The 19,786-nt window shown below is 37.9% G+C and overlaps 1 protein-coding gene across 5 annotated transcripts; it reads right to left on the reverse strand.

The window, feature by feature from the left end:
- Positions 1-1,404: 1,404 nt before the first annotated feature.
- Positions 1,405-18,863, reverse strand: LOC108897141 (transmembrane protein 50B). Of its 5 annotated transcripts, none has more exons than XM_018696593.2 (7): positions 18,717-18,853; positions 17,633-17,885; positions 15,033-15,142; positions 14,454-14,521; positions 8,352-8,444; positions 6,186-6,243; positions 1,405-2,412 (listed from the first exon to the last, which is right to left on the reverse strand). In XM_018696593.2, the coding sequence occupies exons 2-7, from the start codon at positions 17,729-17,731 to the stop codon at positions 2,367-2,369; spliced, it is 474 nt and encodes a 157-aa protein (XP_018552109.1). In that variant the 5' UTR covers positions 17,732-17,885; positions 18,717-18,853; the 3' UTR covers positions 1,405-2,366. The 5 variants fall into 5 exon arrangements, with proteins under 5 accessions (XP_018552109.1, XP_018552108.1, XP_018552105.1 ...); XM_018696589.2 differs by lacking the exon at positions 1,405-2,412 and adding an exon at positions 4,770-6,086; XM_018696591.2 differs by lacking the exon at positions 1,405-2,412 and adding an exon at positions 4,770-6,086 and having other exon boundaries at positions 17,633-17,845; positions 18,717-18,820.
- Positions 18,864-19,786: the final 923 nt, after the last annotated feature.

The raw sequence follows: 19,786 nt of genomic DNA on the forward strand, positions 1-19,786 counted from the left end.
GAAGCTGTTTATCCCTTTTTTATTTGTTCTTCCTGCTTACAAAATTATCCTAATTCCAAGCTAAGCTAAGCGCCATATATATCATGATCTTGACCAATGAAAAATCAACTACAAGGTGTAAATGATGGAGACCAGGTATGAACTCAGTTTGTTATTGATGGCAGCTCAGGCATTGATTTAATCACTGGATGTTACAGATAAACTGAAGTCATATTGATGGATGTACTATAAATCTGGTATGGTATTTGTAAGATGTTGTCCTGAAACCAGACACCAGAGGATTTCTCCAGAGGTCCCAAGGGCATTGTGGAGCAGGGCCTCCATGGATCTGGTTTGTTCCGGTGCATCCCACAGATTCTCAATCAGACTGGGATCGGGGTAGTTTTGGAGGCCAAGGTCAACACCTTGGGCTCTTTGTGATGTTCCTAAAGCCATTTCTGAGCAGTGTTTGTGGTGTGGTGGGCACATAGCCCTGCTAGGGGAGGGGCCTGCCACTGGGGAGTGCTGCTCATAGGGGGTGTGCTTACTCTAACAATGTTCAGGTGAACAGTACATGTCAGGTAACATCCAGATAAATGCCAGGACCCATGGTTTCCTAGCAGAATATTGTATTGAAATGAGATTTTCAATGATATTCATTCAATTCAACTATCAGTGGTTTACTTGTGCCTGTATAGACTCCATTCTGCCACATTAAAACTGGTCACTGTTTTTCATGTTGCTGAATGTCTTAGGATCCCCCAGGAGGAGCTAGAAAACACTTCTAGGGAGAGGGATGTCTGGATTAATATGGTAACATATTAACATTTTCTCTTGCCAATCCTCTATAAATTCTGTTCACAATTTGTGCTAAATCTGAATTGAAACTTAAATACTAAGAGGCAGAGGGGTCACAATGAGAGACATTTTAGTTTTAAACTGTCACAATAGAGGATCAAAGCCTGATTGAATAAATTACATTTTGCCACTTCTCCACTGGGAACACTGCATACTCAAACCTGCATAAAATGAGTATGCACTATAGGATTGGGATAGCTTTAGTTATGGATGCATGGAGAAACATGAACTGTAGAATGTTAATAATGGGCTTCCTCCAGTAAAAAAAAAAAAAAAAAAAAACTCAACTTGGAATCAACTTTGTGCATATTGAGGTACAATGGATGTTCAGTCACCACAAGAAAGAAAATAATGTTCCACACCATTCATCTTGACAAGCAGCAGGTCACAGTTGTTCCACTTACACTACTTTGCTGCTTTTTCTCCAATAAACAATGTCTTTATTTTTCACATCTTAAGATCCTGACAACTCAGAAAAATGACTAAAAAGGTGTAGGAAAAATGAAGGAACCCTAAATCCCTGCCCTAGGTTTCTCCATCTCACTGTAACTCCACGCACGTTAAAGCTTGAGGTACAAGTGTATCTTATTGATTAAAAATAGTCACATTTTACAGTTACACATGTCTATATGTGGTACATTACAAGTTCTTCAATACAGTTACTATAGCAGTCTGATTGACAGATTTGTTCAATACTTAAATACTTTCAATGGCAATTGAAAAATCCAAAGCATCTGAATACATCTCATTTTACAGGACATTTTCTGGTAGAAACAGATAAACTAGAACGAAGTGTGGGAGGACCAAAACAGGTTATTTAAAAAAATACTTCATCCTGAGGCAGAACGACAGTGACTAATCTGTCAACAGGAAGCTGACCCTATTATGAATCAGACCAATGAAAAGAAACACTCATCTAAAAGACATTATAATACAGTGCATGTACTAAACTATGATATACATGAATACAACACGAGCAGCTTAAGTAGAGACAGCAGAAAGGGCCTTGTTCCTCTTGTGGCCTTGTGTTTGCTCTTATATTCACCTCAAAATGTAATGATAGATGTTATACACTACAGTGAAATTACACCATAACCCTCAACATTTTTAACAAATGATGACATGACATTTGGGATGCATCAGAGATACAAAACAATTAATGAACCTGGCTCCTCAGTTCACAATAACAAATAGGAATTCCCTCATCATCCCTCAACAGTTTTACAATTATTTTCTCAAGTACACAGCATGAACAAAACAAAACATATGCTAATGAATCTAAACAGATGACAGAGAACTGTTATTACATCAGCAAAGACAAGTGACTCAGAACTAGTAAAAATAGCTACACACTATATGCCACTTAACACAACATGTGCTTTAAAAAAAGCAACACAGGTATAAAACCTCTGTATGGGGTACAGGCTCTATAGCTTTTTAATTTAAAAACAACTGGTTACAAAACATGTTTAAAGACTGTGTATGTATGTGTGTCTGAGACAGAGACAGTCAGTAGTATGACAGACCCTCTAACCCCATAAATCTTCAGTCCGGCCAAACTTGTAGATCAGAGTGCTACAGAGAGAGAGGAAAGGGAAAATGCATCACTTTTACAGGCCACAGTGATCTCTGCATCACAAATGACTGCTACATTGTTCCATCAAATAGATAAGAGCTTCAGTGGACATTTTAGGGAAAAGAAAAAAATTCATCCTTTTCTATCTAAACCATTACGGGTCATCATCTGTGATCTTCAGCCCATGCGTTTTTTGTGTAATGATACAACACACCTACAAAGCAGTACTTGGAGTACTTGGAGGGGTACAGCAACAATACATTAACTGTTTCATCATTTTGATAAGAAAACATTACTTTTTACTTAAGTATAAAATCCACATACATACATGAAGCAGGTCAGTAATGAAATTTCTCCTCTACCATCTTATTTTCAGTGCATGTTTGAGATAGAAACTATGATTACTTCCCATTTTCTTATTCCGTTTGTGACTGTGACATACTGCTATGTGTAACAGCTGAGGTTTGAGTGTGTAGCTACAGAGCCATAAGACCTGTAACCACACACTGTGGCTCTGGTGGCTATCATAGTCCTTGCTGTCACCATATGGTAAAAGGAGACCGCAAGAATTGTGATTGGTCAGTTTAGGCTGCTTGTGTGTGTGTTTTTGTTTTTTTTTTTAAACAAGTTGCTGATGCTGGTTGGACACTGATGAAAATAAAGACAACGCGAAGAAAGTTGAAAAAGGCTCAGTAATCTGCTGCTTTCAGTCACACATGTCTGATAGTGCTAACAAAACTGGGCAAAAATTACATTGGATCCTTTTCAGAAATACATTGGTTCAAACTGTTTGAATATCTATTTTTATGCATTATGTCTATAAATGGGCAAAGCAAGACACATAACTACTTATAGGTGGTGTAGGTGTATTTATTTTAACATAAACATGTATCTTAAAAGATCTACATAACAATAATGAGGTCTAAGTGGACATTCAGTGCTCTATGTCAGCTGTGCTCGTGGTTCCACAATTTTTCCGTCTACTGACCAAAATCGTAAGTACCGTATTTTTCGGGCTATAAGGCGCACTTAAAATCATTTAATTTTCTCAAAAATCAACAGTGCGCTTTATGTATTAATTCTGGTTGTGTTCACTGACCTCGAACCGATTTTATGTGGTACACGGCGCTCAAAAATCTGTCAAAATGTTTTAGTACGACTTTGGTAAGCTACAGAGCCGCACTGGCTTGATGGATTAGCGGAGCATTACGGCTACCGTAGTCAGGAGCCTCGCAGAGTAATACGTACCGGTACTGGTGCTTCAACATACCGATAATATTATGGTGTGTGTGTGTATAAGGACCCCAAAATGTCACCTGTTAAGAGACATGCTTGCGAAGCGGATTTCAAACTCAAAGCTATCAGTCACGCATTAGAACAGTGGAATAGAGCAGCTGCGAGAGAATTCAACATTAATGAATCAATGGTATGGAAGTGGAGGAAGCAAGAAGATGACCTGCGTTTTGTTTCACTTATTGCGCCTTATAATCCGATGCGCTTTATAGCCCAAAAAATACGGTATTTACAAATGGGGCTGTTTTGAATACTTGGAGCGCAAATCGCTGCAGCTGAGGTGGGTTGTGAACTCTAACTCTAATTTAGTGTCTGGGGCCTTTATTTACCTCAGTGGCAGGGAGAGCCAGACCTTTATTTTGGACAGGCTTTTATTAGACCAGTCTTCATTTCTAATTTCCCCTGTTCCCCAGTTAATACAAACTACAAACTCCCTTTATGTTGACCTGTTGTCTAAATTCAGTATAATGTCCATTTCCACAACAGTAATTCCATCAGCACAGTAAGAGTCATGCCAGAGTGATGAGTATAACACAACTCTGTTGTACTGTTGAATTATTGCAGTGGAAATGGACATTAAACAGAATTTATCATGCGCGTTACAGGACATAATTCCACTATCTTTAATGTTTTTACCTATGCCTTTATTAGTGACTTAATTTGTTCATGCTGGCCTGCCCCCAGTTTTTGTCTCAGACTTGGCCATTATTTGAATACCTGTGTTTATATGAGAATTTATGGTAGTCTCATATTCACACTGATAAGACAGACCTGTCCATCCTTTCTATCACAATAAAACAATCTAAACAGTTACTGTGGGGAGCTGAAGTTCATCTAGTGTTGCAATGGTGTTATCAATAGGTGAAATCCAATGCTGATGTAAACCAAACCCAAACTGAGGGTATCCAAGGCAGAACTAAATCCAGCTTAGTTGTCTATTCTTTCATCCCAGTGCTCTGCTGTCACAGTGATACCTTACCTGTCTCAAGTCTTTTAGCAAGCACAGGTACACATGTAAAAAGCCAAGTAGAAACCTGATAATCTTCAAAAAGCAAAGCTGAGACAGAGAATATCCTGGAATTTATTGTGCTAGATGAACAATTTAATTATAAAAACATGAAAACATTGGCTGATCAAATACGAGGCACTTAGCCTAATAGATTACATATGTGAATGTATGATAAACCACAAGCCTTCAAACAAATTAATCCGTTACTCAAACTGAATTGTGTTTTATTTTTTCATCTGTACCTGAAGCTACCTGCAACCACCAACAAAAACCCCTTCTTTGTTTTTGTTTTTTTAGACACGGGTGTTTTTTGTCTGAGAACCCATTTACTAAACATCTCAGACATCTCGTCTTCCTTTGAAACTCTTGCAAAACACTGCAGTGGAAAGTTTCACAGCTCACATTACTGTAAGTAAGTGTTATTCCTGTTGTGAAATACTTGACAGTGTGACATCATGTTGTTACGCAGGTATTTCAAGCATTTAATTCCCTAAGTAACAATATCAACAAGCAGTCATTAAAAATCACTTTATAATTAGTCTTGTACAGGCAGATACTTGGAAATCAAGAAGTACAACAACTCAAACAAATCAGTTGTTTGAATTACAACAGCAGGTATTACTAATATTTTGTGCCCTGCGTTAAGACACATGCCAAAATAAAGCATGTATGTTGAACAGTATTTCACAGTTTTTGCATTTGTGATATGCATTCGTAACCACATTGTGTCCACCTCATCTGTTTCTGCTTCAGTTCATCAGTCCCATAGAGCATGCCTGAACATGTTGAATTTACTTAGGTTTTAAGTGCCCTCACTTAATGAGAGCCAACAAGAAAGACATTTTCCAGTTAAAATTACTTGAGCTGCACCTTTTACTGGAAGTTACATGTAACTGTAAGGTATTTCCTGCCACTTTGAGTTTAGATATTGGTGTCTGTGCCTGGATTTGTTTGGACATGGACAATGAGCAATAATTGGCTTCTAGAACCTGATATCAAAACCAGATGCTTACTGTTAATGTTCCCAGTGCTGAAACCTATTCTGTAAAACTCCATGTGTGACACTGCACCATGTACATTTGGCCAGTAATCTGAACAGGTATAGGACAAATAAAACTCCAAACACCGAACTGGAATGAGGAGTGCAAAATATCAACAGTAATATACAAATATACTGTGTCTAATTTTAGCTTACTTTACAGTTGAGATAGTCCTTTTTTGCTGGCTTCACTTTGCATCTCACCATTTTTCCTAATGAATTTACACAGTCTCCATTTACTGTTCTTTTTCCAAACAGGAAAATGAAGGGAGCTAGTTTTTGTATCTAGGTGCATTTTTTGCAGGTGAAGAGACAGGTCTTCACTCCTGCATCTGTAAAGAAAAACACAGTTGTGTACAATGTACTGGCGTGTTCAGGATGAAGCCAGGACCTATGTGAGACAGTTGCTGTGTTATACATGTTTTACTCACCTAAAAAAAATGAAGGCATTCTGAAAGAATATAGCCAGCCCTGGTGCCACTTCCTTTTCTGAAAAAGAAAGCAAGAAAATCACAGTCAATAACACAGGGAATTTTTAACAGATTGGTTTGTAAATGGAGTCCTTCAAGGCAGAGAGAAGATGAAAGTAAAACTGAGCAAAATTGTTTGTATGTATTACTGAGCCATAATTAAGAGTCTGTAACCAAGCTGAATTTAACTCCTGCAGAATATATCTTCTGGAGTAAAAGTGAGTGACATGATAGCCAAATGGAACACAAAGAACTGAATATTCTTGATTGTTAAACATTTTTGACAGGTCAAGATCAACTACAGAATTATATTGAAAGAACTACTGCAGTCTGGAACGTCAAAGTTCATTTCTGACCTTCAGAAAAAAATAATCTTAATGTCCACTTTCCAGCAGCTTTTGAACCACATCTCGCAGAATTTAAGTTGGCTCAGTTGTCATGGAATGAAAGGAATTACAAACTCAAGAAAAAGCTAACAGGTGCACCTTGAGAAAAGGTTTTGTTTATCTCACATGTGCATTTTATCCAGGCATCAAACCTACACACAACTGCCAGGACAAAGATGATTACAGTGACCAATAACTATTTGAATGGATAAATCATGTGTGAGTATTAAGATCCAAAATTGTGTTAGTAATTAAGTTAGGTGGACCATTTTATTGTGTTTGTGCTTTGCTAGTATGCTTTAACAACACGTAATTGTCAATTTGTATGCGTACTGTATGTTCTACTTAAATTATACAAAGCTTGATGTCATAGTCACAAAAATGTCAGACTCTTTGAGTATGCAAAGAAAAATAAAGTTTATAAAGGGAGCAGAAAATTCAAAAAGTTAACTTGCATGATGGGCTGTTAAACTTGCCACATTATATACATTTTATCATCAACAAAAGACTGCATCGACCAGACATTTTTCCAAACCTCTGGCCTCATGTTAAATTTGTGGATGTATGCTAAAAAACTTTGAGTATCCCTGCTTTAATACATCCCAGAACTCTTCTGATATAGTAGAGCTAAACTAAAATGAAATTAATCTCTTAAATGTTTTTGTGAATTACATGTCACCACATAGCGATGAATACAGCTGAAAGAACATACTGGTCTGATACATTATTACAGAAAAAAGTTTTTAATTGCTATGAATGAAAGGCCAAAAGTGAGGGAAAGAGCTGGCATGTCCAAACTCACCCACATTACTCTAGACATGGCTTGAGTTATATTAAAAACCTCAGTATTTCTGTGGCATTGCACAGCCATATATTCTCCAGAAATATTTGAAAACATTCATTGCCACTTGTTCCTTTGTGATTTCATATCATTATTTTGTCACAATAGGTCAGCCACTAAGCTTTGCTCAAGAAAATAACCACAGAAATAAATTGCAGTCAATTTGTGAAAGCCCAAGCTCCATTCATATTATTATGATAGTCACACACACAGACACACACTCACACACATGTTGATCTCTGTCACTTTTGGGGACATAGGGATTTGCATTATTTTGCTGTAGACTTATTTAAACCCTAACCATAACAACAAAAAAGCTGTCATTATTCTGAAGTTTGTCCTCAAAATCAGACTATCAAACACTCAAATACACACACACACACACACACACATATACACAGCCTTTAAACATGTTTTGTAACCAGTTGTTTTTAAAGTGTATAGAGAGACTTTTTTTCTGGAACTTTTTTTTACTTGTACATTCATTACAACGGATATTATTTTTGAATGGAGAGTACCAGTTTAACTGCAGTCTCTTACAGAGTGTTGCAATATGGGATGTTTGTAACCACAATACTAGCGAGTGTTTTAAAGTCCATCTATAGTGAGTCTCTCAAAGTTAATCAGTCAAAGTGTTTCTTGGTGTAGCATGTTCTGCTGCCAAGGTGGAAATGAATTCACGAATTCATGAATTCAATTCATCTCCTTAATTCTTTACTGTTGAAATGACCCAGGGAGAAAAACTGTCAAGAATTATGTCTCAGATGCTGAGCTCAAAAAGACTCAAATCTCAAAAATGTTAACTGTCAGAGAAAATAGTGATGCGATGAGATTAAGAAAAGGATTGAAAGAATAGGAAGACAGGAAGAAAATGTTGTATTCAGATGGTGCAACACCCACTTGGCACCACGTAACCACCAAACAGGATCCAGATGGAGGCGATGAGTGAGCCAAACATCATCATAAAGCCAATAAACAGCCAGAGACGGGCTCCTACAAAGACAAAGACATGCTGATCACTTTCATTAGCTCACTAGTCATTCTTTGCACTCTGACAGCTGAACACACACTGTATAATTGACTGCAAACCAATCAAAAGTTAAGCCAAGCAACAGTACCTGTAGTAATCAGGCTGGTATACAGTTTTGAACAGCATTCTATAATACAAGGTAAGAAAGCTGAACCACTGTCATGTTTTGTGTGAAAAGGGAATCCTCCCCTCCCAGCTGCGCTCAGTGTACACAATTGAGTTACATTTAAAACCTTGTACTGTTGCATTGCACTGCCATACAATCTTCAGAAACATTTGTACATCGCCATTTGTTTCTTTGTGATTTCATATTATTATTTTGTCACAATAGGTCAGCCACATCTAAGCTTTGCTCAAGAAAATAACCAAAAAAAATAAACTGCTGCAGTCAATTTGTGAAAGCCCAATTTCTATTAATGTTGTTATGATAGTCAAACACAGAGACAAGCACACACATATGATGATATAGGCTGCTGTGACCTCTATTAACTTGAATATGAATATTAGATAATAATTGCTAATTGTTTTAGCTATTGCTCTCTCCATGAATAATTAATTTAGCTGAATGAAGACTCACCACACACCACAGGTAACTCAATTATTCAACAGTTTAGTTGTAAAAGCACAACAATTTAGTTTGCCTGGAATAAATTCATAATTAAGCCTCTGGAAATGTAACTGGTTTGTGCTGTCAGATATACAGTCATGTGAAAAATTTGTTGAATTCTATGGTTTTACCTTTCAGGACATCTGGTCATCTGGTCCTTATCAGGTTCTAAAATTACTTAAATCTAACCTCAGGTATAAAACAACACATAACAGATTTCACTATGTCATCATTTATTTAACAAAAACAAAGCCAAAATGGAGAAACCATGTGTGAAGAAGTAAGAGCACCTCATGAAGAATAGCTTGTAGAACCACCTTTAGCAGCATTAACATGAAATAATAATTTTCTGTATGGCTTTATTGGTCTCTCACATAGTTATAGAGGAATTTTAGCCCAGTTTGTGGACATTCATTTATGCACAGCTCTCTTAAGGTCCCGCCATCAGCATTTCAATCGGGTTCGACTTGGCCATTGCAACACCTTGATTCTTTTCTTTTTCAGCCATTGTTGTAGATTTGCTGGTGTGCTTGGGATCATTGTCCTGTTGCACGACCCAATTTTGGCTAAGCTTTAGCTGTCAGACAGATGGCCTCACGTATGACGCTAGAATACTTTGTCATACAGGGGAGTTAATGGTTGACTGAGTCACTGCAAGGTGCACACTACCTGTGGCTGCAAAACAAGTGCAAATCATCACCCCTCCACCACCAGGCTTGACAGTTGGCATGAGGTGTTTGTGCTGATATGCTTTGTTTGGTTTTCACCAAACACTGCATTGTGCATCATGGCCAAGCATCTCCACTTTGACCTCATCTGTCCCAAGGGCATTGTTCTAGAGGTCTTATAGCTTGTACAGATGCAACTTTGCAAAACTAAGTCATGCTGCCATGTATTTTTTAGAGAGAAGAAGCTGTCTCCTTGCAACCTTTCCAAATAAGACACAGTTGTTCAGTCTTTTTCTAATTGTACTGTCATGGACTTTAACATTTAACATGCTAAATATGATGTAGCTGATATGTAGATGTAGCAACATTGGGCATCAGCCTGATGTCAGCCTGGCATCTATGATAAGACTATCACACAATTCATAGAAAAAACATGAATGTATTCCTAGAACTGCACCAAGGTAAAAGTACAATCACTGAGAATTACGTGAACCTGAACCCCCATCCTCTCTTTTGCCTCCCCAACATTCTGTGATAAGAAGCAGATACAGAACTCTTAATCCCAAAGGTCAAATGGCCCATTCAGAAGAGAATCTATTCTAATGGACCAACACTCTTCAAATCTTCATTCTATTGCAACAAACTTTGTCTCTGCATTAAACATTCAACTGTGACTTTATCAAGAAAGTAACCTGAAAAAGAACTATGCAGATTAGATGAGATTAGATAGATTATTAATCCGCACAGGAAATTCACAGTTGGACTCCCTGAGATCCACAGACCTAAGTAGGTCCTGTCTCCTCCATTGTTTATCTTTCTCTGCACCAGAGATCTGTTCGTAAATTACGTCACATTCCAGGATAACCTTGCACGCAGTCCTCTAATGTTTGAAACTATATGAAATCATTTTCTGACCATTTTGTAAAGAACACCATTTTATTGATCAAATGCTTAAGTTATTTGGTGAAAATCTGAATTTTCTACGGTGTTGCAAAGCTAAGATAATAATATGAGGAATTAATTCAAACGTCTGCCATGGAACCATATTGCCATCTATTGACCATGTCTAAGCTTAACTAAACAGGTTAGACATAATGTTTTTCAGGTATTGGAATCAAATGATTATTCTTCATGTCTTGTAATGCCACTCATTTATTACTAACGATGAACACAATTTATTCTTTTGCAGTTAATCAGCTTAATTGTTTTAAGATTTGCAAGTAATGTGTTTTGATTCATATTTGTATTAATGCATTGTCTTTCTAAGTATCAGCGCCACCAAGTTATATCTTGTCTTGTACAATGTCTTAGTTGATCATGGTGGAAGGTGAATATGGGATATGCATAAGTATTCCAGATTAATAATTTAGAGTTTATTAAGAGATCATATTTTGTTCTGAGACAAAGAAAGTGAGGACAACGAACTATGATGACAACCTCACTCTGCCTGTAAACCTGATTCTGTCCTCAAGAGAATAAAAACTCTGGCATGCAAAAGACAACGCCTTTGGTTGAAATCAGCTCCAAGCTACACAGCCACTTGCCATGCACTTTAATTTTCTATGTTCCTTTGTTCTCTTTTCAGCACATGCTCCGCAAGTAACTTTTTTTTTTAATCTATACGCGCAAGCGACTTTCTCTATTTCTTTAAGCCAAGCAATGTCAAGTTAAGCCATAGGAACCAAAGTATCTGAATACTTAAGAGTTTTTTTTCTGATATTCCTGCATTTTTATTCAGAAGATTTTTTGACACTTTTAGAGTCGTCTGGCTGACACCACCCTCCTCTAAAGTTATCTAGAAAACGTTAAGTAGGCTACGTGAGAGCTTCATTTTCTTCAACTCGCAAGAGAGGCCCGCAGATTACACGACCGCCTACAAAGAAACCTGCAAGAAACTTAGTTTGCCGAGACAGAAAGTCTGCAAGTGAACTCAACTAAAGCTGAACCGCTGAGACACCGGCAGAATCCGTCACTGTGTTAGCCAAAGACACAGCGAGAATCCACCTGGATCCTGTGTTTCCATGGTTACCACCGCAACTTCAGCCGCCTGGATAGAGCCAATTCTGCAGCTGCCACAACTCACAGTAGGCCAGTCTTAACATTCTGCTCGTGACAAGGGTTGATGATAAAATAAGTAAACTTTAATTTTCGCCATCAATAGGCATCTCAACATTCAGTACAAATAGATTATAGTTACAGACTATAACGATTTGCCTCCACCAGATCACTCTGCTCATGTTACCTGCTGTTAGTTCCCCATCCTTACACTTGTTTTATTTTTATTTCACGTTTTTACTCTATATCTATATTCACTTTAGTAATCAATAAATTGTAAATACACTTGTAGACCCAGCAGTTTTGTGTGTTTCTTTGCAATGGTGAGCTGTTTCCCTCGATCGAGAAATCACGATCTTAGATATCAGACTGATTAAAATTTACAGTGTGGATATTAATGCAGAATATTGATATCAAAATTAATATCCCAGCTTTCCATCCCAAACTTGATAGTGTTGCCTCATTCAACGAGTGTAAATTGGATTTTCCAATGACTATTTTGTGCATTTATGTAGCATAGATGTAGTATGAGATGTAGCTCTTGGATTTTTTGCAATTTCTCTGAGCGTTGCACAGTCTGATCATGGGGTGACCATGGATTGCAAAGATTGTCAACTGTCTTGAATGTTTTTAAAGTGAAAAATCTTTCTCACTGTAGAATGATGGACTTCAAATTGTTTGGAAATGGCCTGACAGGCAGCAACAATTGCTTTTCTAGGATCATTGTTGATGTCTCTCCTCCTTGGCACTGTGTTAACAAACACCGGAATGCTCCAGAGCAGTATACTACCAAAACCTCTACTTTTGTTTAGTTGGTCACACCTCTGCTACTTACCTTCTTAATTCATTTGGAAGCAGTAAGGGTGTACATAATTTTCACACATTGCTTCTGCATTTTGGCCTTGTTTTTGTTAAATAATCAAATGGTGTAATATGTCATGCGTTGTTCATCTGAGGTTGTATTTACTAGGGGTGACAATCTCTAGGCACCTCACGATTCGATAACGATTCAGAGGGCTGTATATCAATGCATCTTAATGCGTCTTTTTTTCTATATAGGATTTCTTTTTATTCACTGTGTGACTACTTGGTACTTTCAAAACAAAGCACTTGTAATGATTCATAATAACATTAATAGCATTAATAATGCTTTCTTCAGTGATTCCATGATTTTGATTCTGGTCTCGTTGTAGAGTGTTGGGCTTGCTGGTAATAAATAGACACGGCCAATAACAACTTTACTGGATCTGGGATTTGTGCTAGGAGAGTTATTACTAACTCTTAACTTAGCCTTAGTTAAATCTCCCCTTCTCTCTTGTTTCTGTCTCACCCTCTCACCTCAACCCGGGTATCTGTTACAAATTGTCTCCATTTTGTAACACTGCAACGGCTACAATCATTTTGTCTTCACTTTGTAACACAGCAACGGCTACAATAATTTTCCATCAGCTGGCCACCGCTACAAAATGCGTACTGCAGAAATACTGTATACTGTAGTACTGTATACATAAAGTTGGCTTATTGTTAATAGTTTACTTGTGAAATCCTACCACACCAGGGAGTGTTTCTCCTGCCGAGGTTCACGAATGTCAGCCTGTTTTAACTCGCAATAACATCAGTAGTTCCTGCCTCAGCTGTGTGCATTCCTGAGATGGACATTCAGTTGGGATGCAACAATACACCAATCTTCATCGATACATCGTCAGAATAATCTACGATCCAATAGCATTGATCGAAAATGAAAACATCAGTCAGACATCGTACATATTGTAGCGCCCCTCACTAAGCAAGTGCTTAGAGACGTCAGCTGGTTTCGTCACAACTTTGTTTGAATTGTTGTCCACTGAATCGATATAATATTGTATCATTGTAATTTACACCCCTAGCATGCAGCTCTCAGCAGACAGAAGTCACCTGACACCAGAGCTGAGAGTATCAGAGTGGACAACAGAAACACGTCACTCTGCCAAAGCTACAGGGAGCCACTGCACAGGGGCTAAAGAGCGTGGCTTCAGAGCTGCAGGTTTCAGTCCCCGCACTATTGTTTCATTATCAATTAACACCTAGAAAATAGATTTAAAACACATTCATGAATCGTCCAAGTCCACATTGCGATGTATCTAAGAATCAATTTTTTCCCCTACCTCTAGTATTTATGTAATTTTAAGATCTGCTAAGGACCAGATGTTTTCTTTATTATGTCCTGATACATAAAACCAACAAATTCAAAGACGGAGTCCTATCTTTTTCATGTGACTGTATGAGTCTAGCTGGTGAAAAAAGATGGATTCTGATAAGGGAATATAACATACTTTCATACACTTTCATGTGGTCCAAACAGTGAAATCGGTAAGAACACATAATTATAAAAATGAACTGAAGAGGCAACGTAACAGAGCTATTTCTGTGCTTTTACAGTTAAGTAAATCTTGGTGGATTCTAACACATTCTCTCTTTGAACCTGCAGAATATGACATGCCCACTGATGTCGTTCACCCTTCAGGTCAAAGAAAACCTACTATTATTTGGTTCCAGGTAGGAACCAACATTTCAGGTTCTGAACCAAGTAAAAGTGAGTGTGCTGAATGGTTCAAAATTAGGTAAGAAAACTGGCTTGAACCCAGGTTATTACAGAAACACACCTGTCCTGCCGAGGCAGCCCTCTCCATATGTGTCCCCTCTCACTTGGCCATTAGAAACTGCATTGATCCTAAAAATAAAGACACAGTCCACAGTTACACAAAGACAGCAGCTTTCACCTGCAATAACTGAATAACTTTTGGCCACTTCGTAGCAGTGGAAACAAGTTGTGACCACATTCACATATCATTACCTTTGAAGTTGATAAACTTTTAGCAAACAGTTACACATCAAGCATTTATAAAGCAACATTATCATTCATAATTCATATATGATATGATATTCGTATGAATACATAATGATAATTCTCTTTAGGTTCTTCACTACCACCACACCTTTACGTTCAAAGTGTTTTCACATTTTTATTTAATACATTGTTATTATTAAAATGTTGTTTATGGCTACTTTAATACGTCACATTGTTGAAACTGCAGAGAATCAAGATGCTATTATATGATGTCAAGAAATGTTTTATATTTACATGTTCAGTGTTGCTTACAATGAACTTCTGACTTTGACTCCATCTACAGACTTTTGTAAGGTACAAGCAAGCAACTGATATATTTTTGCCCAGCACTTACATAAAAAATGCTATGGTGGAGAAGACCCCACATGTGTGGAAGGCATGGTTCATCTGCTGGGATGGATACGTTACTGCTGCATCAATCATAATCCACCATCCTGTGAAGAACTGAAAGAAGAGAATACAGAGTTGACACATGAGTGATCTGAATACATGTGATGCAGTTCTATTAGCTGACTATCCTATATTCTAATGCAGGGTAAGGTGGTAGAAAAAAGAGAATATAGGGAGAGAGATTTTCCGTCGTGGGAGGGAGTCACACCAAGCTGTGCAATGAACAGCTATGAGCAGTCACGGTGGCACAGTGCAAAAGTTCCTCCACTGCAGAACACAGCAAAGTAATGCTGTTTACCTTGATAATGTGTTAGATGTGTGCTGGTCCGGACCACAATAACAGCCTGTGACCTTCAGTAGTTCTTTAATCACTGTGCCTGTCTCTGTACTGTCCCTCCATGCAATATTTAAAACTAATTAGCTGACCACACAGAGTAGAATATGTCAATATCTAGTTGATTAGGCCTATTTTTATTGACACAGAGCAATGCTAATGAAGCTCTGCTAAGTTTGTGACACACGTTGAGGCTGATTTATGGTATTCACACATTCCATGGTTGAATAGTGTGACAGGTGATGGCTTCATGACCTGCAACCAATCAATACAGTCATTGATATAGGACATGAGCTAACAGCTGTTGTAATTAACCTGCATTTCTGTTCACTTTGTCAGATGATTTCATCACCATATTGTCAACCAGGCTATTTGTCCCACTCCTCACCACATGTTGCCTGTGATGCAGTTATATTGTTTGCCAGTTGAATAGAGTGTATTTTACTTACCGTAATTTCCGGACCATAAGCCGCTACTTTTTTCACACGCTTTGAACCTTGCGGCTTAAACAATGATGCAGCTAATTTATAGATTTTTATGGGCTAACGAGCTTCATGCCGCAAAAACATTTAGACACCTGCGGCTTATAGACAAGTGCGGCCTGAATATGAATTTTTTTTTTCTTTTTAAATTTATTGGGTGCGGCTTATATTCAGGTGCGCTCAATAGTCCGGAAATTACGGTATATTATAGTTTTATATCTTACATTATCATTATATTGCTATATTATTGTTATATGCCGATGCCGGGGGAGGGGACTAGACCTAGTCTCCCTGCCAGTAAAGCTACTGTTAGCAGATTATCGTGTGTAAAAAAAAGGCTGATAACTTGGTCCGACTTTCGGACATTTGGGGTCAGCGTCTGTCTATTGAATTATTTTCTTTGCTTTTCTTGGGAGGGCAGGGGGTCCCATATGCGAAGACAATGGTATGGGAAACACTGCAGTGAGTAGTTAGAAGCCAGTGCTATCACCCATTCAATTATCCCTTCAGATTAGAGGTAACTCAGGCAGAGCCTCTGTGGTGGTCATATCAAACGCTAACACTAGAAGCACTACAGTGTACAACTAGGCACTTAATCAGAAAGTTACCATAACTGACATTAAGCCTTACTTATGTCTTGTCAACAACTTTGATAAAGTCATTCCCTCCTACGGGCTGCTACATTACCCCTGTAAAGCATCTTTAAGTACAACAACCAAAACCTATAAGCATAAGAACACAACCAGACACGGTGCTGTTTGGATACATGTCATAAGTCAAGCCAGCATTGTTCCACCAAGCTTTTTCAATTGATGTGATTATGCATGTCAGAAGAACAAACCACACAGCTCAAACCGATGCTGCGTTTGAGTTCAGTGAAATGCAATCCAGGAAGTCTTATTTGGCTAATAGATCTATGTGTTTCCAACCACATGTTCCAGCAAAAGTTGAACCAAATTCAACTTTTCAGCAAGACCTCCACTGTCTAAATGGAGTGGTTACATTTAAATGGATGAGTTCAGACAGGAGTTAAATTAAATAATTCACTGAAACTTTAAAATAACTAAATAACAGTGAGGATGTGCACAATTAGACTGCTATACAAACACCTCCCTCTCCCCACATTAATGCCACTACATCAGAAACAAGCAGAGTGGAACGTGGGACAGATGACATCTCATAAAACCAGCATGGTTTGGCAGCATTTGATCCAGAAAATGAAAATAAGGTGTATGAAGGCTGTGTCAGAATAAACTAACATATAACTACTACACTAGGATAATGCGTAACCACATTTACCACAGGTATGTGGACTTACAAGGAAAGAAGGCCGCTTGGTGTTACCCTTTGGCCTCCCTCTCACAGTCAAAAACATTCACAATGGACCCATCTGTCACACAGACTGGCCAACGGGAGGACCAAGAGAAATCCTGCAGCACTGGTGGACCATCAAAAACTCCTTTTTTTTTTTTTTTTTTTTAACCATCCCTGTCCGTCTCATTTCTATGGCTCGAATGATAAATAAGCTTTAACTTAAACTTGAAATGCATATAAAGAAGGCCCAACCTCGACCTTGACCTTAATTCTTGTCCTTCATATACCATCACACAAACACAGTCACACACTAATGCTTCTCCAGTTCCATGTTTTTTCTATCCATGTGAGTCATTCAGCCACTCATTAGGAAGGTAGAGGTCAGGAAGTCATGAGGTCAGGAAAATCACTAACCAGAACTCCAGCCACAATAGAGGCCACTGCATTCCTCCTCTCTCCCCAGTCGATGCATTCGCACTCTGGCCATCGGAAGTTATCCAGAAAGCCAGCCATCTGCAGCCCTTTTTCAATCTGCCTCTTTCTTTCTCGCTGATCCTTGTCCTCACAGGTAAATCAGTCCCCCTCCTGTCTCCTGGCCCCAGTCTCAGTTAACACCTGCTTCACCTGCTGTCTTGGAGAGATCAGTGACTCACTGTGTCAAAGCTGCCTGTTGAAGATACATACATAGAATATGTGTTATATTCTATAGACAAACACTAACCTGATGTGTAATGGTTAGGTTTTTGAGACACACAAATTAATTGCTGGCTTGCTCACTTATATTTGGTTTAGACAGCACTACCTGTATCCTCCTCTTAATTCTTATTACTCTGTATTCATTTGGTACTCAGCATTAAAACAATCTAACAGACAACTCTTACATTTCTATTGGTTGATTTCGATAAATGTACGACAGAGCTTAACATGACAACAGTTCAAAACGCCCCAATTAAGTGATTTACACTGGGTTATAAGAATGCCGAATTAGAGAACGAATGTTAACTTTTTAAATCTAATACCGGTACTAGTACCTATCCATAGAGAAGCATAATGCTATAATATCTTAACTGCCAGCTAACTAAACTGTTATGTTACAGTGAACAGAAACACAGCAGAATCCGACTGATAGCTAGGTTAAGCTAGCTTTGACGTTAGCCTAACAGTACTATTTCTACCGTCCATTCATAGCAGCACCAATTTAATATATCTAGTCGCTTGAGTAATGGGTTGTAGCATTAACGGCTTGATGACCGTAACTCACAGCTTCTTCCTAAATCGTGTCAATGCTATAATAATAGGAAGTTAACGGCGGCTAACGTAACGCCATTCGTCCGGTTGGAGCTGCAGCTTAATTGCTTACATCGAAAACGTGGGAAGCCAGCTAAGGGCTAGCAAAAATCAACCACGAACATGAACATGCACGAGTTTGAACTTAACAGCCATAGAAAAGTAAATTATAACCCGGTGTGAAATGTTATACATGTGTGCAATTTCCCACCGTATCATGAGGCTGTGATAGCTTTCGGTTTCCATTGGGAGGCTTGCATTGGTTCCTCTTCTTCGTCGTTGCTGTCGTTGTCTTCTTCTTCTTGATGTTTGAAGACAGTTTGCAAACAACGAAATGGTGCATTACCGCCACCAACTCCTGATTGTCTCTGCAATTTTGCACAGTAGCTTTTTTTCTAATAAAGGCTCTGAATGAAGTCTCCATTTATCACGCCTGGAAAAGTGAAGCTTCAGAAGATAATGCCTTTTACTAAAATAGTTAAAATGTGACTACACAGCAAATACGTTCTGTTAGTCAGTCCAATAAAGGTTTTTAATTAAATATGCTAATAAATCATTTTAAACTACCACTAATTCAAATTCCATCCCGCTATAATTAATAATATGGATATAATCGATTCACTGCTTTTTTTCAGCCCCACATTTAGCTGAAACCAAACACCTCAATATATTTGAGTCTTTCTTGGCAACCTACACTGATTTTTTTTTTTTTTTATTATTATTTTTTATGGGTAATATTGCTATTTAAAAGTGAAAGTTTAGAGGTGAAAAATAATTTTCAAGGAACTGTAATGAAAATACGTCATAAGCAGGAGCAGTGGTGGAAGAAGCATTCAGATCCTTTGTTTAAGTAAAAGCAGTTGTTACCCTAGTAAAATAGAATAGAATGCCCTTTATTGTCATTATACTAAAAGTACAATGAGATTGGAGAGTTACAAGTCTAGCACTGAAAGTGTTAATTCAGTATTATTTACTTATACTTATACTTATACTTATACTTATACTATATACTTACTTACTCAGTGCTCTGTCCCCTCACAGCAGGAAAGTTTTGGGTTTGAGCTAGGAAGAGTGTGGTATAATTATGTACTTTTATGGTTAGACAGTGTAAAAAATCATTTATAAAAAATACATGTTTTGCTGTGGATATTATCTATAGTTTTTCTGTGTTTTTTAATGATTGGCAGGCAACATTTTTTTCAATCAACTTTACTAAATATTATTTGTAATTTGACAAAACAGAAACTAAGTAAGAAAAATAAATGACCATCCCCAGCTTTG

The sequence above is a fragment of the Lates calcarifer genome, linkage group LG1 (genome assembly GCF_001640805.2).
Source record: "Lates calcarifer isolate ASB-BC8 linkage group LG1, TLL_Latcal_v3, whole genome shotgun sequence".
NCBI classification, from domain to species: Eukaryota; Metazoa; Chordata; class Actinopteri; family Centropomidae; genus Lates; species Lates calcarifer.